At 43.3% G+C, this 27,490-nt stretch overlaps 1 protein-coding gene across 1 annotated transcript; it reads right to left on the bottom strand.

Annotated features, from left to right (window-relative positions):
• Positions 1-914: 914 nt before the first annotated feature.
• Positions 915-9,577, bottom strand: LOC126154633 (uncharacterized). The gene is made up of 2 exons (XM_049916168.1): positions 9,530-9,577; positions 915-1,364 (listed from the first exon to the last, which is right to left on the bottom strand). The coding sequence occupies exons 1-2, from the start codon at positions 9,548-9,550 to the stop codon at positions 915-917; spliced, it is 471 nt and encodes a 156-aa protein (XP_049772125.1). The 5' UTR covers positions 9,551-9,577.
• Positions 9,578-27,490: the final 17,913 nt, after the last annotated feature.

The raw sequence follows: 27,490 nt of genomic DNA, 5'->3' as shown, positions 1-27,490 counted from the left end.
CGAGTGTTATAGACCAAACGTGTTGATTGATGTTTAATTGTTCTACATGCATGTGATGGCACGAGTTTCTGAGTTTACTGCGCGCAGATGATCCAAAAATCAAAACATAACATTGGTCAGTCATTCAGAAATGGACCTTATTGTTTTGTAAAAAATAAAAAAATAAAAAAGCATTGCGTTCTAGCTTATGCCTGGATTATTTCCTCGTAGCGTATGCGGTTCTGATAACGCTGGATATTGCAACAAGTTGGAAGTATCCTCATCTAGTTCGAGAAAATCAAGGTCCTGGCCGACAACTCATCATTTGTATTACGCACCCAACATAAGGGAAGGCAGACATGTTTCGTATTAGGTAAGGACCGTCGCCCTTTAAATACGTTGGCAATATTTCACGAGAAAATTTCTCTCCTGCGACTTATAGTCAGCCCACACAGGTGACATAATTAATGTTAAATCTTGTGAAATGTATAATCCTAGTGTAACACAAATATAACGGCTGATGGACTCAGCCGACAAAAGTAAATCCTACACGGGAGTGTTAAGTAGTTGTATAGCTATTGCTAGCGAAGCGCTTTGAGCATTTAACATAAGGAAATACATGGCCCTTTTCTATTCTCTTTCTAAACTGACATTTAATCGATTTGGGCGTATACCAATGTACTGCTTGACCGCCGTCTACTAAAGACTCGGCTAACCACAAATGCAACGATATTGCATTCCTCGTTGAGTCTTGAGTTTAATGTTCGACATATCAAGATGCTCGGCGTCCAGTAACACAGACATATCATTCGACATTAAACAAATATGATTTCGTTACCCAAATGAAAAACGTGTGAGATTAGAGCTGATTTTATTAAGATGAATGAAATAAATAAGTGACATTATCAGTTAGCGAAAGCAAATTATGAGCTAGTCTATCGTCCGTATCCGCTTCCACCACCTCCCCCACCGCCTCCATGGCCGCCGCCGCCGCCACCGCCGCCGCCTCCGCCACCGCCGGCTCCCCCCGGGTACTGTCCGGCGCCACCTGCTCCACCTCCCGGGTAAGAGCCCGGGTAGTGGCCACCCGTGCTGCCACCCGGGTAGTAACCGCCTCCTGGCCGGTTCCCTCCGCCCCCAGGATAGTAGCCGCCTCCAGGATAGCCACCTCCCGGGTAGCCCCCACCTTGGTGGTGACCACCAGGATAGCCGCCGCCTCCAGGTCGGTGCCCTCCGCCTCCAGGGTAGTAGGGACCGCTGGAATAGAAGTCACCCCCAGCATAGCCGCCGCCACCTGGATATGACCCGCCGTAGTGGTGGTGGTGACGGCCACCGCCTCCACTGACTGCCGCACTCCACGCTGCGCCGCACAGCAGGCCCAGTACCTGCAACAAGACGGGGCGTTTCTACAGCTCACAAAGAGTCTTCACACTCTCTGGTCACAATTTAAGAAAATTCACTATAAATAAAAAATTATCTGAATGGGACTTAAATCGGTAGCCGTGAAGTAGGTGTACACACAAACAACGACTATAATTTCATAAAAATTGGACGATTTCTTCAAGAGAAAGAGCTTCACAAATTGAGCAAGTCGATAGCGCGTTGGTTTGCTTCTGGCCCTTGTTGTTGTTGTTGTTGTTGTGGTCTTCAGTCCTGAGACTGGTTTGATGCAGTTCTCCATGCTACTCTATCCTGTGCAAGCTTCTTCATCTGCCAGTGCCTACTGCAACCTACATCCCTCTGAATCTGCTTAGTGTATTCATCTCTTGGTCTCCCTCTACGATTTTTACCCTCCACGCTGCCCTTCAATACTAAATTGGTGATCCCTTGATGCCTCAGAACATGTCCTACCAACCGATCACTTCTTCTACTCAAATTGTGCCACAAACTCCTCTTCTCCCCAATTCTATTCAATACCTCCTCATTAGTTATGTGATCTACCCATCTAATCTTCAGCATTCTTCTGTAGCACCACATTTCGAAAGCTTCTATTCTCTTCTTGTCCAAACTATTTATCGTCCATGTTTCACTTCCATACATGGCTACACTCCATACAAATACTTTCAGAAACGACTTCCTGACACTTAAATCTGTACTCGATGTTAACAAATTTCTCTTCTTTAGAAACGCTTTCCTTGCCATTGCCAGTCTACGTTTTATATCCTCTCTACTTCGACCATCATCAGTTATTTTGTTCCCCAAATAGCAAAACTCATTTACAACTTTAAGTGTCTCATATTCTAATCTAATTCCCCGAGCATCACCCGACTTAATTCGACTACATTCCATTATCCTCGTTTTGCTTTTGTTGATGTTCATCTTATATCCTCCTTTCAAGACACTGTCCATTCCGTTCAACTGCTCTTCCAAGTCCTTTGCTGTCGCTGACAGAATTACAATGTCATCGGCGAACCTCAAAGTTTTTATTTCTTCTCCATGGATTTTAATACCTACTCCGAATTCTTCTTTTGTTTTCTTCACTGCTTGTTCAATATACAGATTGAATAACATCGGGGAGAGGCTACAACCCTGTCTTACTCCCTTCCCAACTACTGCTTCCCTTTCATGTCCCTCGACTCTTATAACTGCCATCTGGTTTCTGTACAAATTGTAAATAGCCTTTCGCTCAGAACTTCACAAATTGAGCAAGTCGATAACGCGTTGGTTCACTTCTGGCCCTTATGAAAACGGTTACTCGGCTTTGTAGCGATTGCTGGAGTTGTTCGATATTCTCCTGAGGGATATCTTGATAAATTCTGTCCAATAGGCGCTTTAGATCGTCAAAATTGTCTGATGGTTGGAGGGCCGTGCCCATAATGCTGCCAAACTTCTCAACTTGGAGAAATCCGGTCACCTTGCTACCAAGGTGGAGTTTGGCAAGCACGAAGACAACCTATAGAAACTCTTGCTGTTTGCAGGCAGGCATTATCCATCATCTTGCTGAAATTTAAGGCTAGGATGGGTTTCCACGAAGGGCAACAAAACGGGGCGTAGAATATCGTCGACGAACCACTGTGCTATAAGGGTGCCGCTGATGACATCCAAATGGGCCCTTCCATGAAAAAAAATGGCACTATAGACCATCACTGCTGGCTGTCGGGCCTTATCGCAGGCGACACTCAGGTTGCAGCCCCACTACTTTCCGTGCAGTCTTCACTGGTCATCGGGGCTCACATCGAAGCAGGACTCATCAGTGCAGACAATTCTACTCCACTCAATGAGATCCCAGGCCGAAAACATGTCTAGAGACGCTCCAGACACCAGTTGGATACCAAGCTGACTGTAGCCCAGCTTAGGGTCCGACATCCAGGAGTGATCAGGGGTAACAGTGTGGGGCGCCATCACGGGCACGGTCGCCCAGTCAGCTCGGGATTTTGACTTCTAAGGCGCAAACTGGACATAATTTGGCACAATATCCCCAGGGAGACGTCCAACAACCCTATCAATCAATGTCAAGCCGAATAACTGCTATGAGAAGGGCCAGAGGTGGACCAGCGTGTTATCGACTTGCTCAGTTTGTAAATCAAAAATCGGGTTATCTGTCTGTGGTTAGCATTAAAAACCTTCCAGTCACACACGTCTAAAAAGCGAATCTCGTAACGTATATTAGGTAGTCTACGCACTCAAAGTTGGCATAAAGGGTGTCTCATATCTCCTGTAATAGAACTTTTTCTTGAAACAACTCTTTAAAGGTTCCTCGAGTAAAACAAACTATCGGCGACACAATGAATAATGCTGTATCAGACGGACACTGAAGAAAATTAGATCCATTTAAATTTAAAAATTTTAAGATTCACAAAATAGCCTCAATGGAATAGAGTTCTCGAAACTTGAGGGTTATGTTTGTTGTTTTGTGGTATGATCTGCCGATTCGGTGATAAACAAATAATCTGCTGCCACTGACAAATACAGTAACGCTTCAACGAAAGAAAGAAATTTTTGTGAAGTAATCACTGTGCCTTAGACATTGTTTATGCTGCAGTTGAAGCAAAAATTACCTTACACTTCTGTTTATAATTTTAAAAAGATGTGATGTAATTAGCGTGCATAGACACACTTACAGTAAAGGTTTCTAAATAAAAAAGTACAACTAACCGCATGTTTAGAATGAATGCTTTATAGTAGTGTATTGTGTGTATTAAACCGGGGACCTAGAAACGACGGAGAGACTTCGTCCCACCGTAGCCCTCAGTGGTTCACAACCCCACAACAGGCCACAGCAGTCCACCCACCCTACCTCCGCCCCACACCAGGGTTATTGTGCGGTTCGGCCCCCAGTGAACGTCTCATACCAAACGAGTGTAACCCCAAATGTTTGCGTGGTAGAGTAATTATGGTGTACGCGTACGTGGAGACAGTGGTTGCGGAGCAATCGCCGACATAATGCAGCTGAGGCGGAATAAGGGGAACCAGCCCGCATTCGCCGAGGTAGATGGAAAACCATCTAGAAACCCATCCACAGGCTGGCCGGCACACCGGACCTCGACACTAATCCGCAGGGCGGATTCGTGCCGGGGGCCGGCACGCCTTCCCGCTTGGGAAGCAGCGCGTTAGACCGCACGGATAGCCAGGATGGCTACTGGCCTATATGCTCACTCTTACATAGTTCTTCGAAGCAAACTGGCAAACACCGTTTTGATTTGTTTCTTATGGTACAGTCCGTTGTGATTTATTAAACCTGAGGAAACACAAAAATAATTGTGCAACTATTATACTAAGTGAAATATTACACATATTTTCCACTTTATGGTTTATTCAGTAGAGGTTTCTAGGAGTTGCGATTGTAAGCTTTAGGCAGGCTTTCATATCTGATAATATTACCGGCAGTACTCACTGACTAAATTCTCTGCGAATTTCTAAGGATTGTTGTTCATATATGGGGAAAGACACATACGATTTCTAAGTTTCTGTTTATAGAGTAAAACTGCCTGGACAGTTTATAGCAGTTTCAAGCAATACTGTTTTCGATTTACTTCGTGTATTGAAAGTAAAAACGAAAAACGTGGGAACAAGGTCCACCTTTACCCACTTACACAAAGAACACTGTCACGCGCCCCAACTCCGTACTGCAAAGACACACTTTTACCTATCAATTGATTTACGGTTGTTTCTCCTTTATAGTGAACGTTCTCATCTCACAGAAAACACCGCTCGCTTCTGAACCGTTAGTTATCTGTATTTTTTAACACCAAAGATACAGTTGAACCTCATACAAAAAGTTTTTCCTTGCTTTTTTCTACAATAACGTCACTCTCTAAGGGTGCTCGTATCCAAAAATGAGAATTTCTCTTGTATGCCGTGAGTATCATTGAATTAACACATAAAAGTCATCTTCTCTAACTTTAGTTCTCTAACAATTATTATCATCTTGTTCATCTCTCCTACACGAACTCACTCCATTTGATAGAGGTTGAGATCAGTTCTAAATATTTTCATTACATTTCAGACAAGGTACAACGTAATGTAATAAAAATAATAATTTCATTGGGCGCCTTTTTGGCGACTCGCATGTCGCTGACAGACCACAGTTATCCTATCGAGGTGATTTTTACATTAAAGGCAGACTGAATATTCCGTTATTCGACCGAGATTCAACTACGTGACCTTTCGGTTTCCAGCTGCGTGCTTTACCGCTCGACTTCCCCTCCCAGGCCCTACACTACATAGTTTAAGGTAAAACTGGTGTGGTAGACTTCCCTAAGACGAGCTGTGTCCAAAATTGAAATATTTCTCACAGCATTCTTTGTCTACTCCATGTGAAAAATAGTAAGCTCTCCGCTTCAAAGATAAAATTGGCCTAAGTATTTAGTTTTATTTGATTTTATTTGCCTGGAAAATTTTCTCTCTTCAGAATCTAAGATACTACTATTTTGTAAAGTCTCCCCCTAATCTTAACAGTAAGAATGTTACGAAAAACAATTTGTCCGCCTCTCGTGCTGTCCAACTGATGCGGAAAGCGTCGTCCTCACCATACTTGTGGCAATGTTTGTCAGATCGGCCTGTGTTACCACATACGTTAAGTCCCCAACAGCGTTTACACCGTATCTTCTTAAGGCTGTACAGGGGGTATAGGAAATTCTTGTAGTTAAATTAAAAAATATTTTAATTAAAATTCTGCTGTCAGTACTTACATACCAGGTATTGTGGACTACGTGCCAAGCAGGAGCATAGCGTTAGCAGGGGATGTTTGTTCCCATAAATGCGCTGTCTCAACGCACCGTGTCTGAGTGAGCAATCGGCAGCGTGAAAGGAAAATCACTTCCTGGATGCGAGAGGCGACCCCGGATCGACGGATGACAGAGGAACGCTCTCTCTCTGGCTGTGGCTCTCAGAGAGGCATGGCGTTTTTTCTCTCCTCCACTCCTGATGTTTCTCGCAATTTGTTTCACTACCAAACGACACCTGCCATGACCATCCTAACTGGCTGGTGATCTGTTCCATACTCCCGAGGTGCGCCTAATTTTACACCGTCTCATTGGATATAGTGCATAATGGCTTTTAAACTACCTGTTTCATTTAAAGAATTCCCTTTGGATGCCAACATACCTGATAAGTCTATCCCCCCTGCAACTGTACACTGGTCTCCTCATAGGAAACTTTTTCATGAAGAAACAGATTTTGTCACTGGCAGAAAATTTCACATGGAGCTTTCTGATCACGGCTGTCCGACCATAATTTACTAATGATGAAGAGTAAATTGAAGTTTAAGAGAATCGTCCAGAAGAACCAGTGTGGAATAAAGTTGGATATTGAAGTACTAAGAAATGGTGAGGCGCTTTTGAAGTTCGCTATAGACGTGGATACTGCGATGAGGAGTATCGCAGCACGTAGTTCAGTTGAAGAAGAGTGTACATCTCTAAACAGAGCAATCACATGTTGCAACACATATTGCAGGCAACGTATATGTACAAGAAAAGTAAATAGGCAGAAAAGTAGGGTAACAGGAGAAATACTTTAATTGATCTACGGAAGAAGGAAGCACCAGAATGTTCAAGGAAATATAAGTCACTTAGGAATGAAGTCAGTAGGTAGCGCAAAGAAGCCAAGGTGAAGTGGAAAAGTGCGAAGAAATCGAAAAAAGCGACCGTCTGAAAGACTGGTTCAGCATACTGATAAGTCAAAATAAGGTGAAATGAAAGGCAATGGTGTCAACATTAAGAGCGCAGCGGGAATTCCACTGTTAAACGCAGATGAGAGAGCGGTAGGTGGAAACAGTTCAGTGAAGGTCTCTGTGCAGGGAGAACATGTGTGATGGCATGATAGAAGAAACTGGAGTCAATATGGAAGACATAGGGGATCTAGTATTAGGATATTAGTCAGAATTTAAAACATCTCTGTAAGACTTGAGATTAATACAGAAGGGATAGATAACATCCTATTGGAATTTCTAAAATCGTTGGGGGAAGTAGTAACAAAACGACTATTCAAGTTGGTGTGTATAGTCTGTGAAACTAGCGACGGACCATCAGACTTTCGGAAAAACATTATCCACACAATTTCAAAGATGGCAAGAGCAGATAAATGCGATTACTGTCTTACAGTCGTGTTAACAACTCATATAGGCAAGTTGCTGACAGCAATAATACACAGAAGAATGGAAAATAAAATTGAGGAACAGTTGACGGTCAGTTTTTCTTTAGGAAAGGTAAAGTCACCACAGAGGCACTTGTGACGTTGTACTTGATAACAGAAGCAAGACTGATACAAAATCAAGACACACTGAAGGGATTTGTTGACCTATAAAAACCGTTAGACAGTGTAAAATGGTACAAGATGTTTGAAATATTGAGAAAACTGGGAGTAAGCTATAGGGAACCACGGGTAATGTACAATATGTGCAAGAACGAAGAGGAGACAGTAATACTGGAAGAATAAGGATGAACTGACAGAGTAAAAAGGATGTAAGACAGGGATGTAATCTTTCAGCCCTACTACTCAGTCTATACACAGAATAGACAATGATGGAAATACATAAAGGTTCAAGAGTCAGTTAAAAATTCAGGTTGAAAGGGGATCAATGAAAAGATTCGGTGATAACTGTTGTGGATTGGCAAGAGAGCCAACCCTGTATGAGAGGAAGGCGAAAGGCACGCGTTGTAGCTCACGCAGGCTGGCGTGAGGTCTGGAACAGGTCAAGGAAATTAGACTAGCAAAAAAGGACGTAGCTGTGGAATACTTAACTTTAATCCATAAATGGTGAACATAGCTCTTGACGGTACATGTTTTACAGCATCAATAGTAACTGGTAATGGCGCCTTGCTAGGTCGTAGCAAATGACGTAGCTGAAGGCTATGCTAACTATCGTCTCGGCAAATGAGAGCGTATTTTGTCAGTGAACCATCGCTAGCAAAGTCGGCTGTACAACTGGGGCGAGTGTTAGGAAGTGTCTCTAGACCTGCCGTGTGGCGGCGCTCAGTCTGCAATCACTGACAGTGGCGACACGCGGGTCCGACGTATACTAACGGAACGCGGCCGATTTAAAGGCTACCACCTAGCAAATGTGGTGTCTGGCGGTGACACCACAATAACATTTCTATCCTCAGTGAAAGTGAAGCAGAATTCAGAATTTGTTGAACGGAATGAACAGTCTAATGAGTATAGAATATGGACTGAGAGTAAACCGAAGAAAGACGAAAGTAACGAAAGCAGCAGGAATGTTAATAGTGAGAAGCTTAACATCAAAATTGGTGATCGCAAAGGAAAAATGATATAAAAAGCAGACTAGCACAGGCAAAGAGGGCGTTCCTGACAAGAAGAATACTATTATTATCAAACAGAGCCTTAATTTGAGGAAGAAATTTCTGAGAATATACTTTTAGAGCACAGCATTGCATGATAATGTATCATGGACTGTGGGAAATCCGGAACAGAAGAGAATCGAAGTGTTTGAGATTTGGTGCTACAGAATAATGTTGAAAATTAGGTGGTCTGTTAAGGTAAAAAAAGAGGACGTTCTCCTCAGAATCGGAAAAGAAAGGAACATATGGAAAAGATTGACAAGACGAAGAGGCAGGATGACAGAGCTTGTGTTAAGACAGGAGTGAATTACTTCCAAGGTACTAGAGAGAGTGTTGGGAGTAAAATCTGTAGAGGAAGACAGAGATTAGAATACATATAACAAACAATTGACAAAAAATGCTGAAGCTAACAAAGCTGATTCCTCAATAGTTTTACGGGGCACGGACGGGGGAAGGAATCTGTCTTATTCAAAAACTTGTCCCAGTATTGACCAGGGAGAGAAATTTGAACGATGACGACCGGGCAGTGCTGTGGAACTCACTTCCCCCTAATTCTAGTGTCTCTTGTTCAATACGCTTCTTTACTTTGTTGAAGCAAATACACTGCAACCAAAAACATTGCAACAGCGACATTACAGTGACACAACGACGTCTGTTAAAAAGCTGGGTGTATGTATTGCAACAGAAAAAGTAATCGACGTGATGAATACCCACGCTTACTGAACGAAGTGCTACGACACAAACACCGTAGAGTTTGCTGGAGGATGCTAGCGGAGGGCTTACAGAGCGAGAAGAGGCAGCGAGCGACTCACCACTAGCACGCCGGCCTGCATCTCGAAGCTATTCCGTGTCGCTGTGGGAATGCTATGCTGACTGAGCGAGCGCTGCCTGGAGCGGCTCTTATACCAGCAGGATTGCCCACGTGTCTCGTCTTCCCCCTGACCTCGATAACTGGGACCTCCCACCGACTGTCGGAACCACAGCCAGCCCACTCCTCGTGCTAGGTCATAGCCTAGCGGCGGCCACCGCGGGGATTCAGCAGTGATTACGAGAACGTTAATCAAATCGTGAACGAAATAAAGTGGCTGCGTCAACGAGACAGATTTTAAAGTAACGTTCAGCTTGTACATCGAAGAAGCCATACGACGGAAGTGAAAATTATGCCATAACCCTAAATAGCTCCAACGGAATGTCGGAATGATTTCTTCCTAAAGTTGACTAACCAAGCAATTGTAATTAACGAACTGTATACCATATTAAAATATGTCTTAAGAAAGACTCCACTGGGGCAGTGAACTAGGGGAAGTCATAAAGCAAACCCCTCACCGCAGTTCCGCAGCACGTTCTATATGGACCGGAATAAAATTGTACGCCCCACTTACGAGGTATCATACGCTAATTAGTTTTCTGAGTCTGAAGAGTAACACAGCTGTAACTGTCCATACTGAGTAGACGGAATTGTACGGCAGCAGTGCAGTCACTTATCAGTTGTCAGCCGGATCAGACGCCACCAGTGTCTTCAGAAAACTCTGAATAACGAAGAACGGAATATCAGACCATATCTTTGTGAAGAACCGAGGAAATGAAGGTCTTAATACTCGGATACCATTGTATCACAATGGAGGCGATAGTGGAAAAAGAGAAAATAAATGACGGGACAGTTTTCGACATCATGCACGTCACTTTCAACACGATGAAGGAAACCACCTGCTAGACTCCGAGACTGCTTATACCCGTTCAGAAAGCCCTCCGAACTTAGACAACAGCGGAAATGATGCAAATGTGCCAAGACAATCCAGATGACTTAATCGCATAATTACCACGGACGAGCGTTGCGTGTATCAATTTGTCCCTGAGACAAACGGGCAAAACGAGCAGTGGGAACATGTGGATACACCGGCCAACCATCATCGGATAAGGCGATGTTGAGCGTTTTCTGGAATTCGCAAGGAACAAAGCGTCAAAGGATCGTCATACCGCCGGCCGCTGTGGCCTAACGATTCTAGGCGCTTCAGTCAGGAACCGCGCTGCTGCTACGGTCGAAGGTTCGAATCCTGCCTGCATGGATCTGTGTGATGTCATTCGGTTAGTTAGGTTTAAGTAGTTCTAAGTCTAGGGGACTGATGACCTCAGATGGTAAGTCCCATAGTGCTCAGAGCCATTTCAACCATTTGATCGTCTTACCGAAATCTCCAGACGAAGTCCGTCCAGGCGAAGCGTAGAGGGAAGCTGTCCAAAGGCGTGGATTTGCTCTACGACAGCGCCCCAGCTCGTTCTGCACAGGTCACTCACACATGCTGCTTCTTTGGGCTATCAAGTGCTACCCCATTCACTTTACTCTTCTGACATAGTACCTCGTGACTTCTACCTCTTTCCTCTGGCGAAGGAGCCATTGCGCTCTACAAAAACTACAGTTCGGTAATTTTCATGCATTACATAAATGATGTTGTAAATGGTATGATTACTAGCTGTATTCGTTGCTTTGTCAGAGATAGACATAATTGAATGTACGAGAAAGAAACTGGGAGCCGACGACTTCTCTTTGTTGTTTGTTTGTTTTGCACATAATTAGCACTGCACATGGTTCAGTGCTGGCCCACTGAGTGTCTTATGTCCTTACAAAATATAAATTGCATTTTGTAAGTAATAAAAATAGGTTGATCGCGTAACTTCTCCACTTTTATGTAACCAAAGCAAGTATTTTGTATGTAAGCACAGTTTACATACGTAAACATATTAAAATCTATTCAATTGTTGTTATTTTGAACTCAATAGAACGTTCTTCATCATGGTCAAAGACAACAGTTTTCTGTTGTTGACATCAAAGTTTTCTGTTATTATTGATGAGAGTAAAAGTTGCTGCTGAATAGCAGAATTATGTTTTATATAAGCTCGGCGCAGTACTGAAGCGATGTTTGATACATTTTTGTTTTGCACTTTTTTAAATTTTACCTTTTTTCAGGAAACAGCGTTTTCTAACACTATGTGGTACACGTGCACTGTTTTTTTTTTTTATATTTTTAACACGACAACTCTCTGTTTAAAGTTTCAAATGAACAATTTTCGAAGAAAACAGAATTAAAAATTGACCATTTTAAATACTGATATAAATACTGTTTATTTTTAAGTAATAGAAATGGCTCTGAGCACTATGGGACTTAACTGCTGTGGTCATCAGTCCCCGAGAACTTAGAACTACTTAAACCTAACTAACCTAAGGACATCACACACATCCATGCCCGAGGCAGGATTCGAACCTGCGACCGTAGCGGTCACGCGGCTCCAGACTGTAGCGCCCAGAACCGCACGGCCACTCCGGCCGGCTAAGTAATAGATAGGAGGATAATTTTGTAGAACAAAAGTGTTCCAGTCTTTTGCATACACTCACTCAGTTTCTAGAAGGTTCACATCTTCTGATTTCTAGGGGAATCTAGTAATCCACCGATCGCGTACTCAGTCAAAGCTGTCGAAATGAGTTAACGTCCGATAGGTATGCAATACACTTAAGGTACAGATAATGCGGTTACAGTCTCAACAGACCAATGCTACCGTAGTCTGCGCCTACTTGTGATAGTTTATGGCAGCCTGCGATAGTTTTACAGCTCTATGCAGGCTTTTTTGGAACGACGATGAGTTGATTTACTGGACTGTTTCCTGAACAACCAAAATACAGACTCCAAAACCTAGGTCTCCGCCAAGCCATCCATCGTTAGGAAAAATCTGTCATACTGACAAGTTAATATGTAGAGGACTAATACCATCATCGTGTTATGTTGTTTCAGGATGATAATTAAAAATTAACGACTTACTGTTTATGGTGATGGTCAAATGGCAAAGATATACAAACAAAAATCCTCCTCTTGCTTTCCCCTGCTGACTAGCCTTTGTTATGCATTAACAGATTAAATCGTCTGTGCAAATAATGATTTATTAATTGCCTTGAGTAATAATTGCTAGCTGCTTTAGAGTTTAAAAAAACCAATATCTCATAAGGCGTGTCGGCTGTGTACTTAATACGACGTTTTCATTGAGTCCTTGCATCCTTCTTACACTCGTAGTTATGTAACGTGGTGAAGAAATTTCTTTTGGTTCTGATCGGTAAAAGGTCTTATAATTTCTATTTCAATTCGTGAGTAGCCCAGAATGAGCAGCTGCGTGTGTAGATTGGAAATTATAAGGAATATTTGGTCACGTGTGTTTAGGTATGATCTACAGCCACTTTTCGGCCTCAAACGTCTTACTTTTCTCAGAAATGCTTATTCAACTGTGCTCAACTAACCACATATAGACCAAGTTTCCTGATGACCACAGTGAGATATTGCAATATGGGATGGTCCCTGACCTTCGTGTTACCGGATTTTTTAATTTCCTTTCAAGTTCCTTAAAATACTGTTCACTTTCCGTATTTCCTAGTTTTCTACATTGTAATAAACAATATTAAAGACGTAAGAGCCACTAACAAGCCGTCCAGAATCATTCTGGGATTTATCAGTCAGATACAGTAACGCATTTGTAGCACCAAGGAAGCCCGTGAAACGACGGTGACGTTTGTTCGCACTGTAACGTTCTCTGTCCGCATATATTACCACTTTAGTTCCTCAACCGAATGAATTGGTGCAGTGGAAAGATACTGGATTCGTGTTACGGTGGACGGCAACTCAGATCTTCAACCAGCCATCCAGATTTGGGTTTTCATAGTTTTCCCTAAATCACTTACAGCAGATTCCTGGATGTTTCGATTGTAAGAGCACATCCGATTTCCTTTCATCCTACCCCAACCTACGAGGCGGTAAATCTGATTCCTCCTTTCTTTCTGCCTCTTTCGGCCTGTTGACCGAGCCGACTCGTCGCAGCATGGACTGGAGACTACACACAGAATGCGATGAGGAGCTCTATTGATTCATAAATGCTCAACCGGCACTCAAAATGTACGAGAAGAGGTCCCATTTGGGCCCAGGGCGCTTACAAACCGCACGATAACTCCAAACATGAACTCAGTAAGATTGATTAGGTTTGACGGGGCGAAGGGTAGAGCGTGGTGCGAAAGAAGAGATATAAGCACTGTCATCAGCGAAGAGAATTTCTCAAGGCAATTTGACAAAAGCCTAGACCGATGGGGCTGTACATTCTTTTTCTGCACTTGCTGGTCACTTTCTGAGAAGGAATGTACGTGAACGAGACACGGGCTTCCCTGTTAATGGCCGGCCGGAGTGGCCGAGCGGTTCTAGGCGCTACAGTCTGGAACCGCACGACTGCTGCGGTCGCAGGTTCGAATCCTGCCTCGGGCATGGATGTGTGTGATGTCCTTAGGTTAGTTAGGTTTACGTAGCTCCAAGTTCTAGGGGACTGATGACCTCAGAAGTTAAGTCCCATAGTGTTCAGAGCCATTTTTTGGACCCTGTTATTGGCAGATGAGAGACGATGGTAGACACAACAGGGATCCCATTTCATCTCAAGGAAACCTATACCAAATTGCAGTACCTTCGCCGTCTGCTTGAATGCCCTGTTAGCGAGCAAAATACGCCTCCAAGTATTGCTTACGACGTACTCGTACCCCATCATTGGCCTGTACCACCGTATACCAAGCTCATCAGTCCGTGTCATCGTTTTCAATTTTTGGAGGGTCCGTTTCCTATGTTCCTGGGCCGGTGCTAACCTTTGTACCTTCTGATGTTCAGTGGGTAGACGTACGCTGCGGAACGTTGGTTTCTACACCACATAATGAGGAGGCGCTTCTCAGCTCTCAGGCTGTTGTTGCGCAGCAGTGAGATGGCAGGTCATTTCCTGCGCTGCGACATGTCTTTCATACTTCTGATATTGTGTGACAGTCTGTCATCATCAGTTGACTCTAGCTGCAGACGTTTCCTCCGGATAGAAGGTGTCTACATATTTGGGACCGTAACACGTGTATATCCCAGTTCCTGCACCATCTTGGTGGTGGATTGCTCTATGTGTTGCAAACACAAGAATTAGCTACGGTCAGATAACCCCAAATCTCGAATCTTGCCCTTCCTACGCTCCATCCTGACGGCAAGTATAAGACGTGTGACATGCCAGTTACGTGAAGCACTGAAATGTTCATCTTCCGTTGGCAATTGTCTCACGAGTATATAATTATTTATCATATGATTGCAGGAGAAAATAATGGACAACTATTTACAGCAAGTATATAAATTTCTACGTAAATGCACATAATCTCAGGTTCACAGTGGGTTCATAGCTCTAAGTCCAGGTCTGAAGTCCAATCAGAAGCTTCTGCAGGCAAACTGTGAAGGTCTTCTGCTGTCCCTTGGAATGCTCTGATGGAACATTCAAACGTTATGTGATGTATACTTTGCTTCTTTTCGGTGCAGTCACACTGAGGAAAGGACTTCCATCCCAATTGGTGCAGCAATGCCCCACATCTGCTCCGGTCACTTCTCATCCGATTCAGTATTTACGAGTGTCGTCAGGGTAGATGACAACCAGCAGATCGCTCCCAGGGAGTTTTAATTAACTGCTGACGCACCAAGGAACTTTTCTCCTGCCATTGAATGTTCCAAGCATCTTGCCTGTTGAAATGACTGCTATGCAGACAGAGTACTGTGCGCCATGATGGTTTTCTAGATCTCAGTCGCTAAGATTCTGATAATGAAAATTCTAAATCAGTTGGAAATTCTAGGTTATTTTGTATGCTTGTCGACACGTTGTACAATGACTGCGATCTGTCGTGTTTTTGTGTGTGTTTGCGGGGCGAACAGACCCTGTGATGAGGTACACTGAGTGACTGAACTGTCTGCCAATTATTTCAGTGCGAGCACTGTTTTGCCTAGTGGAACAGCAGCATTGAGTGAGAAAGATCTACATTTCACGATGTTGTAGTCACACACCGGGCGATTTCTGTGAATGTTCCGAGATTTGATTTTAGCTACCACATTTCGGAGGTGGATTTCGTGTGTCAATGACCTCTGTAAGGCCAATCCTAGGTATTTTGAAGCGTTGCAGTATTGGAGAGTACATAGAGAACTATAGCTACTACTTCTTACACTACTTTCGCATTCTATTGCGATGAATGGAAGCAAAAGGTTCTCGTAAAATACTGAATGAAAAATTTTCTTTCTGCCGAATTCACATGAGTGTAGGCTTATAATTCCTTCTTCCCACCTCTACATCTACATCTACATTTATACTCCGCAAGCGACCCAGCGGTGTGTGGCGGAGGGCACTTTACGTGCCACTGTCATTGCCTCCCTTTCCTATTCCAGTCGCGTATGGTTCGCGGGAAGAACGACTGCCGGAAAGCCTCCGTGCGCGGTCGAATCTCTCTAATTTTACATTCGTGATCTCCTCAGGAGGTATAAGTAGGGAGAAGCAACATATTCGATACCTCATCCAGAAACGCACCCTCTCGAAACCTGGACAGCAAGCTACACCGCGATGCAGAGCGCCTCTCTTGCAGAGTCTGCCACTTGAGTTTGCTAAACATCTCCGTAACGCTATCACGCTTACCAAATAACCCTGTGACGAAACGCGCCGCTCTTCTTTAGATCTTCTCTATCTCCTCTGTCAACCCGACCTGGTACGGATCCCACACTGATGAGCAATACTCAAGTATAGGTCGAACGAGTGTTTTGTAAGCCACCTCCTTTGTTGATGGACAACATTTTCTAAGGACTCTCCCAATGAATCTCAACCTGGTACCCGCCTTACCAACAACTAATTTTATATGATCATTCCACTTCAAATCGTTCCGCACGCATACTCCCAGATATTTTACAGAAGTAATTGCTACCAGTGTTTGTTCCGCTATCATATAATCATACAATAAAGGGTCCTTTTTTCTATGCATTCACAATACATTACATTTGTCTATGTTAAGGGTCAGTTGACACTCCCTGCAACAAGTGCCTATCCGCTGCAGATCTTCCTGCATTTCCCTGCAATTTTTTAATGCTGCAACTTCTCTGTATACTACAGCATCATTTGCGAAAATCCGCATGGAACTTCCGACACTATCTACTAGGTCATTTATATATATTGTGAAAAGCAATGGTCCCATAACACTCCCCTGTGGCACGCCAGAGGTTACTTTAACGTCTGTAGACATCTCTCCATTGAGAACGACATGCTGTGTTCTGTTTGCTAAAAACTCTTCAATCCAGCCACACAGCTGGTCTGATATTCCATAGGCTCTTACTTTATTTATCAGGTGACAGTGCGGAACTGTATGGAATGCCTTCCGGAAGTCAAGGAAAATGGCATCTACCTGGGAGCTGTATCTAATATTTTCTGGGTCTCATGAACAAATAAAGCGAGCTGGGTCTCACACGATCGCTGTTTCCGGAATCCATGTTGATTCCTACAGAACAGATTCTGGGTTTCCAGAAATGACATGATACGCGAGCAAAAAACATGTTCTAAAATTCTAAAAATGGTTCAAATGGCTCTGAGCACTATGGGACTTAACCTCTGTGGTCATCAGTCCCCTAGAACTTAGAACTACTTAAACCTAACTAACCTAACAACATCACACACGCCCATGCCCGAGGCAGGACTCGAACCTGCGACCGTAGCGGTCACGCGGTTCCAAACTGAAGCGCCTAGAACCGCACGGTCACACCGGCCGGCCCTCTAAAATTCTACAACAGATCGATGTCAGAGATACAGGCCTATAGTTTTGTGCATCTGCTCGACGACCCTTCATGAAAACTGGGACTACCTGTGCTCTTTTCCAATCATTTGGAACCTTCCGTTCCTCTAGAGACTTGCGGTACACGGCTGTTAGAAGGGGGACAAGTTCTTTCGCGTACTCTGTGTAGAATCGGATTGGTTTCCCGTCAGGTCCAGTGGACTTTCCTCTGTTGTGTGATTTCAGTTGCTTTTTTATTCCTTGGACACTTATTTCGATGTCAGCCATTTTTTCGTTCTTGCGAGGATTTAGAGAAGGAATTCCCACTCTTCCCTCTCGCTTCCCAAAGAAAAAACCTTTCATAATGTATCACTAATAACTACAGACTAAGAATGATCTCCATACCTCTGAAGTTCAAAGAGTCATATAGTCGTTACACCGACTATAATATTTTTTGTGTGGATGTGTGTCTGTGTGACTGTGTTTCTCGGTACAGCTCCCACCGAAATAAGATGGTTACGTGTTCTGGCGTACGGCCAGTTAATCCAGCTGCCGGGTGCAATTCTTTAAGAATAGTTTGCGGTTCCACCAACATTTTCTGATTAAGATAATGTGATGTACTGTATAGTTAAGGTTAAGAAGCACTCCGTCGACAGTTTTTTGAAAGATGTTTATTGCAGTTAGCAAATAATTAAATTATTTTATTAGGCACAATTAAAGCGAGCAACAAATATACTGTCGTCGCAGTTATTCCCGTTTTCTTCAAAGAAAAAGGTAAACAAAGTAAGAAATTTGCTGTCCTCTTTCATCCACATTCGACACTGAAATTCAAGCTCTCCCTCACCATAACTGCGCGGCTATGATGGAGCACGGTTTACTCTCATAACTTTCTCACAATAGTATGACGTTCTTACTGTAGTACATTGTAGCCTACTATCTTCAGTTAACTGGTGAATGATATTCATTGTTGAATCGCTGTGTTCCCTTTTATTGACGGGTGTGAATTTTTTAAATGCTTTCTGGAAATCACTGAGAACTAGCAGTCAATTGAGTCAATTGATCTGATTTCCGTTTTCGAATGGAGATTCTAAATGGTAGCCTTGGTCCCTAGTTGTTATTTGGCATGTGCGTTAGACATCGGGTGCATCAATAACATTTACATAGCTCTGTGCCTAGGGTTCGGCGTTTCCCACACAACCTTCTGGTAAATGCTCAGCTAGTACAGTCAGAAGACGGCAATGTGAACCGACAAAGCGGAATTCAAGCTCGATGTTGCTAGTGTTCTCTCAGTTCCGGCCTCAGCCTGTTTCTTTAAGGTACTTCTAATGTTAAAAATAGATCTATCACCCGTCCTCGACCGACTTCACCTGTCAGCTTGTGCTTCACTCCTCGTTTGCATAACGACCGCTGGCGGTGTAGCTAGCCACTGCGTGGGAAGCCCTGGTCAGCCGGCTGCATAGACGGATGCGTGTTTTGGCCGGGTTTTCGTTTAGGCCACGGTCGCCGTGTCTTTCCCGAACAGTAAACACCGTGACATCAATGTGGTCACGGCCAGAGGAATGACAAATTGACAAGAAATTCGATGGTGTTTGTCGAATGCTCCAGACAGCAACATTTCATTAAGATTCGTGGTACCGGCTGAGCACCACGTCTGCCGGGATAACAGATCATGACTGTCTTCTCGGTCATAGAAAGCAATAAACCTAGGTGGAGACGTGGCAGAAACTCCTTGTCGGGCCTCACGATTTACATTTTCCGTAGTTTCCCGAGAGTAAAGGTGAATGCCGCGATTGTTCGTAAACAATATGACGCAAGATTCTTTCCTCTAGCCATTTACAATTCCCTCAGTGCTCTACTTGTTTCGATGCTTGTATGATGTTAAACCCTAACCAGCTTTCTTCTCTTTCCTGAGAACAGTGCAACCATAACAGCGCTATGAGAGTTTGCCTTCAGTACATATTATAGTTCCGCCATTGTTATTGTTGTCTCAATAGTGTCGTGTATTTTGTGCGATTCAAAAGACGGAAGACAAATGAATCGTCAAATAAGAAAAGCTGTTCGCGTAAAGAGCTTTCAGACTTCCTTGCCTGGTAAAGGAAAACTTTTTTGTTTTATCCGTGTGATTTACAAATTGACCCAAGCAAGTAACGGATTGAATTCTGGTAACAGGCGATAGCTAACATTTTACCTTTTTAAGAAATATTTGTTGTGACCGTCTCAGTCGCAAATTGTGTCAAATGATTACGTTTTGATCAATTAATGATCATCTTCAGATCTTATTAATCACGTGTTATTACAAGTAAAAAATTTCATAAATGAACTCAGTCATAAATTCTAAAATAAGAGGAACAGCAAACTTGTAACAGTACTCAGTCGTGTAACCTCATTTTCCGTATGTTGGATGCCACTGAATGCTATTACAAATCTGATATAGAGCCGTTCTTTTTATTTGACAACTTATGACTTTTGGAAAAAGAAAACTGACTTTCCTACCTTGTGATTAATCAGATCTGAATAATATCATTAAGGTGATCGAAACTAGTTATTATTTGTGACAATTTGCAACTAAGATTGTTAAAACATATTTTTAACACAGGGCTATTACACATGATTCATTCGTTTTCAGAGCTCTATATTTTGCAAAGTATTACATGTACAAATATGACTGATGCATGAATAGAACCATAAACTCACCAAGTGAGAATTTTGCACTCTATGACTATTACGTGAGTGCCTCTCTGGTCACACGGCACACGCCCAAACGGCAGTCAAATTCGTTCCGAATCTTATGCAGCAACATCCTGTCAACGGACATCACAACAGTGTTGAAGTGCTCTCTGAGCTATTGCAGTGTTCTTGGCGGTGGTATTATGTATAAACAGTGCTCAATGGACCGCCAAAGAAAAAAGTCCCAGGGCTTTAGATCAAATGACTTGGGAGGCCAAGAGAACAGAACCACATCATCTACGGGGTGTTACAAAAAGGTACGGCCAAACTTGCAGGAAACATTCCTCACACACAAAGAAAGAAAATATGTTATGTGGACATGTGTCCGGAAACGCATTGTTTCCATGTTAGAGCTCATTTTACTACTTCTCTTCAAATCACATTAATCATGGAATGGAAACACTCAGCAACAGAACGTACCAGCGTGACTTCAAACACTTTGTTACAGGAAATGTTCAAAATGTCCTCCGTTAGCGAGGATACATGCATCCACCCTCCGTCGCATGGAATCCCTGATGCGCTGATGCAGCCCTGGAGAATGGCGTATTGTATCACAGCCGTCCACAATACGAGCACGAAGAGTCTCTACATTTGGTACCGGGGTTGCGTAGACAAGAGCTTTCAAATGCCCCCATAAATGAAAGTCAAGAGGGTTGAGGTCAGGAGAGCGTGGAGGCCATGGAATTGGTCCGCCTCTACCAATCCATCGGTCACCGAATCTGTTGTCGAGAAGCGTACGAACACTTCGACTGAAATGTGCAGGAGCTCCATCGTGCATGAACCACATGCTGTGTCGTTTTTGTAAAGGCACATGTTCTAGCAGCACAGGTAGAGTATCCCGTATGAAATCATGATAACGTGCTCCCTTGAGCGTAGGTGGAAGAACATATTGACGAAACTAAAATGAGCTCTAACATGGAAATTAAGCGTTTCCGGACATATGTCCACATAACATCTTTTCTTTATTTGTGTGTGAGGAATGTTTCCTGAAAGTTTTGCCGTACCTTTTTGTAACACCTTGTATACTACTGCACCCAGCCAGCGACGCGAAAATTCGTCGTTTAGGTAGTGACGAACATTGATGCTCCAATGAGGGGGGTGCCCCTCTTGTGGAGAGATGAAATTCTCGGGATTAGAAGTCAGTTGTGGAAACAACCACAACTGCAACATATGAAGGTAAGAGGTATCTGTCACTGTCTTCTCCCAGAAGAAAAACAGCCCATACAACTTCTTTATGAAATTGCACAGAAAACGTTAACCTACTGCGATTCTCCTTCTTGTGTCACAATTTCATGAGGATGTTCAATGCCCTACACTCTCACATTGTGACGATTAATCTGTCCAGATAAGTGGACGATTCCTTCGTCGCTGAATGTCATCTTGGACATGCAAAGTTCATACACAAGTCTGTCGCCATTTTGTCAATGGACTGAATTCGCAATGGCAATTGTTAGGCACAGAGCTGAAATCGTTGAGCTTACGGTTCTATTCATACATCACTCGTATTTGTACATGTAATACTTTGGATAATACAGGCTTTGAAAAGAACGAATCATTTCTGCTGGACCTTTATACAGTTGTTGCGTCTCTCATGATAATATGTCATTAGTTACTTCGCCTTTTCCTTGTCTATTAATAACATTGAAAAAACTGAATCACTTCATATGATGCATAACCATCATCATCATTGACATCATCACCACCAGCCACTGGACATGGTCTGCTGGATGAAGTGCTTGTGTATTTGAGCCGGCTAGCTTATCTTTCCTATTTACGACTAGTGATCTTTGTCAGAGAGTTTAGTGAGCGCAGGGGGAGAATCTTTGAAGGGGTGTCCAGTAGAGAGTCTCGCCTTGGCTGTCAGTGCGAGCGGTCATGCAGTGAGTTTTGCGTTGGCTTGGCACATGATGCGTGTAGGTTGCACGGTGTGTACTTTTAGCATGAAGTAGTTGCCTGTATGAGTAATTAAACACGGCCGGCCTTGCTGGAGAGCAACGAGTACGCCGTACGCCGCTGCTTGTGGAGGTTTCAGTATGGAGTGTTGGCACGGTGTAATGTGCTAGTTGCAACCCGTAAGGAATTATGGAAAGACGGGCTCGGTGTTTATGTGAGACGCACAGGCGGGATTCGTTAGAGGCTCTCAATTTCGGTTTCGAAAGGTCAGCATTGAAATGAGCAGCCTGCTGCTACGGTGCTTCTGAAGACTACTACGAAAGTGTGTGCCACCTCCTCAAGGTTCTCCCGCTGTCGCCAGTCCTTCTAGTCAGTCGTTACGCAATTTGAATTACCTGATTGTACTTATTGATCTGATCTCTGAGTCGGCTCTATCTGCCCCTCCTTATATTAAGATATTTTATGCTCTGTTTCTTTAACAACTTCACGCAGAGAGTGTTTGCTGTGTACGATTATTCTGGCATGTTGGAATCTCACGTGCGTTTAACTGGCAGCTGGGACCGCGAACTTGTGTTTCAGTAACAAAATATTTCCTTGCGGCGCCAATTTATTAACTTGGGACCAGCGTAATTAAGGTTAGGTTCTCATTTTTGTTATTATTGTATTTAATTGTCAGTACCGGCTGGTAATTGAATTTGTTAGTCTGCTGCAGACTCGTGGACAGCCCCACGCTAAGCTGGTGGTTTGAGAGCCGGCTGTAGTGTACCGGCCAGGTCATGTATGAGCGAAATGTAAAGCAGCTCGCACTAATTTAGAGTTGAGAACCAAATCTTCAGTTATTTTGTTGCCGACTGTCATTATTATCTGTGGAAATTTTAAAATCTACCTATTACTGTGATTCCTTTGTTAAACATTTTGCTTCTGTTTAAAGTGTCTTGTTAATTGTACAGCCAAATGCCTTATTGGCAAATAGTGTGTGTTTAAGACAGCCCTTCAGGCTTGTTTGAAAATAAACTTTCCAGTTACTAGTTAATTATTGAGATCTTAATTGCTTTTGTTTAATTAGCTCTTCAGGCATAATTCGCTGTAGTTGATGTTTCTTAAAATCAGCCCTTAAGGCGTTATTGGTTGTTGTTCCTGTTCCTTAAAATCAGCCCTTCTGGCATTTTACTTTGGGAATTTGTTGTATTTCCGTCTTAGTTTGTTTTTTATATTAGCCATTCAGGCTGTGTGTGAAAAATTCTATCTGGCTACGTTCTTGCCAGTATTTTTAAAATAACTCATAAATTGTTAAAGATCACTAGCTTATACTTTCAAGGCTAATTTAATGATAAATAAGTCTTTGTTACCTGCCCATCAAATATGTGCAAATCAACAAAAACCGGCCCAGTCCTTCTTTTGGTTATTCGGTCACGTGGCACCGCGTTGGATACCCGTCTGCGTCTATCACTATATTTTGCCATGCACTATGGCCTTCAACGGTAAGCAGATTTCCTTAACGTCATCATTTACGCTCCTTCTCTCGGTCGTCTTCTTGGCCTCATCTCTTGGAATTCAGAACAGAAATTCCTTGATTTCTCTACCGTCATTTTCCTGGTTACATGCCCTGCCCATCACCATATAATTTCATAAGATAATAATAAATATTTCTTTAAAAACTGTAGTATCTCCCAAACTGGGTCATTCCGTTGCCCGCTGAGCAGTTCATAGTGTTTGAAAGGATTTTGCATGATGAGTCCATGTCTCACTGCCGTAGGTCAGTTCAGGTGGAATATACAGCGACAGAAAACTTTCCTTTCCAGACACATCGGAATCTTAGTTTTGGAAAGCCTTCAGTTTAGCAATAGTACTCACAGCCATTTGTGTTATTCTGTTCATTTCTGCTCCTGTTCATGCTTGCGTGGTCGTCGACTGACCTAAATGCAAAGAATGATCAAGTGGTTTCATTATTTCTCGGGTAATTTGTACAAGTTTAGTTACAGTATTATGGTTAAACAGTGTTTTACTCTTATCGTAACTGTATTTCAGGTCTGCTATCAAACTTGTTGTACTGAGTCCTTTAGTAAGAACTATTACTAATTTGAATAGAAATGTGCAAAGTTTTGGTTGTAGATTTTTTTATTAAATATGCATGTCAATTGCGACTGGAAACAGGCAAAGCTACAGGCCTAGCAGTTTCCTACGAAGCTCCGTAACCGAACATTTTTCTTCGCAACCCCCTCCCCCCCCCCCCTCTCTCTCTCTCTCTCTCTCTTCCCTCCACTACCGTTTTCATTTTCCCTGGCTTATCAACTGCTCTAAGCCTAATAGGAGTCTTTATATATCTGTAACTTAACATTTGTAGGGAAAAAATCTATAAGTTTTTCGAATATGTTAACCGTTCCGCGACCGGTCATGACATTGGATTCCTCATTGCTGTTGTTGATGTGAACATTTAAAAGATACATTGTCCAGTCACATTAATGTGACCACCTGTGAACAGGCTGAATAACCGCCTGTTGCCAAGTGACCCTTATGAGACGCATAGGATGTGAGTCAGGGAGAGTCTGGGAGGAACCGGCAGGGATATGGAGCCATATCGATGAAAGTGCCGTGGCCAGAAGTGATAGATTTGTTGGTTGACGATCCGTGGCGCGAACAGCCCGGTCGAGGTTGTCCCACAGATTGTCGACTGGTGTTAAGTCCGGGGAGTTCGGTGGCCAGGAGAGTGCGGTAAACTCATCTTCGTGCTGTTCGAACCACACACCTACATTGCAAGCTGCGTGACACGCTGCAGTATCCTGCTGGTAGATGTTATCGGGCTGAGAAACCTCATGTAGGGGTGGACATAGTCTCCAAGGATAGATACGTACTTGTATTGATCCATTGTGCCTTCCAGAATAACGAGATCATCCAGGGAATGCCACGAAGCAATTCCTAAGATAAAAATGCTCTCTCCCCCCGCTAGGACCCTTACGACGATTGCAGCAGGGTGGTTGCTTTCAAATATATCACGTCGATGGAGGAAAACTCTGATACAACTGAGGTCACCTATCGACACTGACTGAACTTCCCGCTGCAGTAATGGCGTGCAAATTCCAGCCTTCGTCGCCAATGAAAAGCAGTCGAACTAGGCGCCTGCTGTGTAGGCCCATAAGAAGCCACGTTCGCTGAACGATCGTTCACGAGACACTATTGGTGGGCCCTTGATTCATGTGGCTGATCAGCTGCTCAACAGTTATACGTCTATTCGCTAGTACATGTCTCCGCAACTGTCGTTAACCCCCCCTCCGTGGCTCTCCATAGTTGCCTTGCCGCCACTTTGAATAGCGTCATTTTCCATGCACAGTATATTTTAATCATGTCGGCAAGCGAGCAATTTACAGACTTAGCAGTTTCGGAAATGCTTCGACCCCTGGCACGAAAGCCACTGACCATGTCCTTTTGTAAGTCAGATAAATCGCTCCGTTTCCACAATACGATAATGATTGCACTGTCCTCGGCGTCCCCCAGATACATCTTCCACAGCTAGTGCTGCCAACTGACGTCTGTGAGTGATTATTGCACATTGACGTCGAGCGTAGATGGTGATAACTGTAACGTGAATGGGCCGCGTAATTACCGACACGGGATCATATCCGCTGTTACTAAGATAAAGACATTGCTTCGAAAGATTTATATTCACTTTGCTAATAGCTGAATTTCCATGTACTAAAGTCATCCAAGTAGGAAGTTTCCTGCTGTAATCAGGAAAAAAACCCACAGCTCATGGTCTGGCGGCTAGCGCTCCTGCCTATACACAGCGGGGTCCCAGGTACGATTCCTGGCCGGATAGCAGATTTTCGTCTCTTGGGGACGGGGTACTTGTGTTGTCCTACGCATTTAATCTCACCTTAATTGACAAGCTAGTCTCCGAAGAGGCGTCAAATAGAAAGACTTGCACAGGGCGGCCAAACAACCCTGGACGAGGTCTTCCAGCTAGTAGTGTCGCACGATCACTTCTTTTCAACAGAACAACACATATGAAATGGCTGCTTTAGTCTGTGTTAGAAAAGCGAAAGCTCTCTACATGCACTGTTGCTTTCCACCCATAAAACTTTTTTTACTGACGGATAGCCTGTCCTCTACGTTGTTCATCATAGAAATTTTCAAGACCTTAAGAACGGCAACTACACCAGTCTCCATGTTCTCGTCGACCATCCTACATAATGTCGATGCAACCTGCGTTCTTTGTATTCTAAAACCTTATCATTGGTCTACCTTTGGCGGACGAGGGATCGAGGCCGCCAGTTTCAATTATTATATTGGTGACACGCCAAGTAAGGGAAAATTGCCAATGGTCACGTAGGATACTCATGTGTTGCATGTTTTACATATGAGTTTTCCTCTTCCTCAGTCCATGGTCTGCAAGATTTGCCCGCTGTAGAAAACATATGTTCTAATAACCCTGTTTGGTCCATTCTGTGTCACGAAGGTTTTCCGTTATGTTATTACATGGACGAGAAGGTCTTGCCGGCGGTCCAACATCAAGAGTCTTCAGCACTCTCAGGCGCTGAAGCCAGCGAAAGCCTTTGGTAATATTTTTACACCGTACTTATTCAATCGTGTTTGTAACTGATGCGTTCTTTTGTCACATTCATAGAAATGAATAACTATCATAAACACTCCCAAAACAGTGCTCCCATTAAGAAGGAATTTCCCTTTGCGTTTTCTTACATTTTCTTGAATTAACATTGTTCATGTTACCTGAAATGTGTAAACTTCTTATGTTTGTGAATGTTTTACTTATATTGGGCGATTCAAAAAGAAACAATTGATTTCAGTTTTTTTATTACAGATAAAACATAAAAAACAGACAAATTGCGCACGTCACCGGATAGAAGAAGGTTCAAAGTTTCGACACGATTACACTGTTGTTTGTAGCAACATTGTGACTACATCACGAGAGAAATCATTATTTGTATTGCCATTTGCGAGAAGTCAAACCTTTCTTCGAGTGCAACGTGCCTTCCACCGTCAGTTCAGTAAGAAGCCGCCTCTGCACAAGCAGCTTTATGGCTAGAATACAAGATTCTTGGAAGCTGGTTGCATATGCAAAGGGAAGTGCACTGGACGGTCACGCACGTCTGATAAAAATGTGGAGCGTATGTGGGATCCGCTCATGTCGAGCCCTCGGAAGTTCACAACACGACTAGTCCAGGAACTTCAGCTTCCTAAAACAACGATGTGGCTTGTTCTGAAGCAACGGTTACATATCAAGCCTTACAAGAAATCTAATTGTCGAAGCTGTCGATTGAGGGACCTCTTGATTCGTGTACGAAATGAAGTCTACTACGGCTCCGATGTTTCTCGAGCAATGTACGGTGCTCATTTTGAATGTATGCGCGGTGTCTGTGTGAACATAAGACTTTCAGCCCTCCCCTTTCCAGTCACATGCGCAATGCGTTTCTGTCTTTCATAGTTTGTCTGTAATAAACGATTGAAATCTGTTCTTTCTTTTGGATCACCCAGTGTAGCAAGCGAGGGGCTGTACAGGTGTCTTGAGGTAAAAATCGAGAATAGGAAC

The sequence above is a fragment of the Schistocerca cancellata genome, chromosome 2, assembly GCF_023864275.1.
Source record: "Schistocerca cancellata isolate TAMUIC-IGC-003103 chromosome 2, iqSchCanc2.1, whole genome shotgun sequence".
NCBI lineage: Eukaryota > Metazoa > Arthropoda > Insecta > Orthoptera > Acrididae > Schistocerca > Schistocerca cancellata.
Note: the sequence above shows the minus strand (reverse complement) of the source record. Positions and strands in the feature narration are given on the sequence as shown.

Bases quoted from the DNA above. Each gene is read 5' to 3' on its own strand.
- LOC126154633 (XM_049916168.1), bottom strand. From the start codon at position 9,550: ATGCAGGCCGGCGTGCTAGTG. The intron at 1,365-9,529 runs GTGAGTCGCTCG...GTCTTGTTGCAG, and splicing joins TGCAGGCCGGCGTGCTAGTG to GTACTGGGCCTGCTGTGCGG.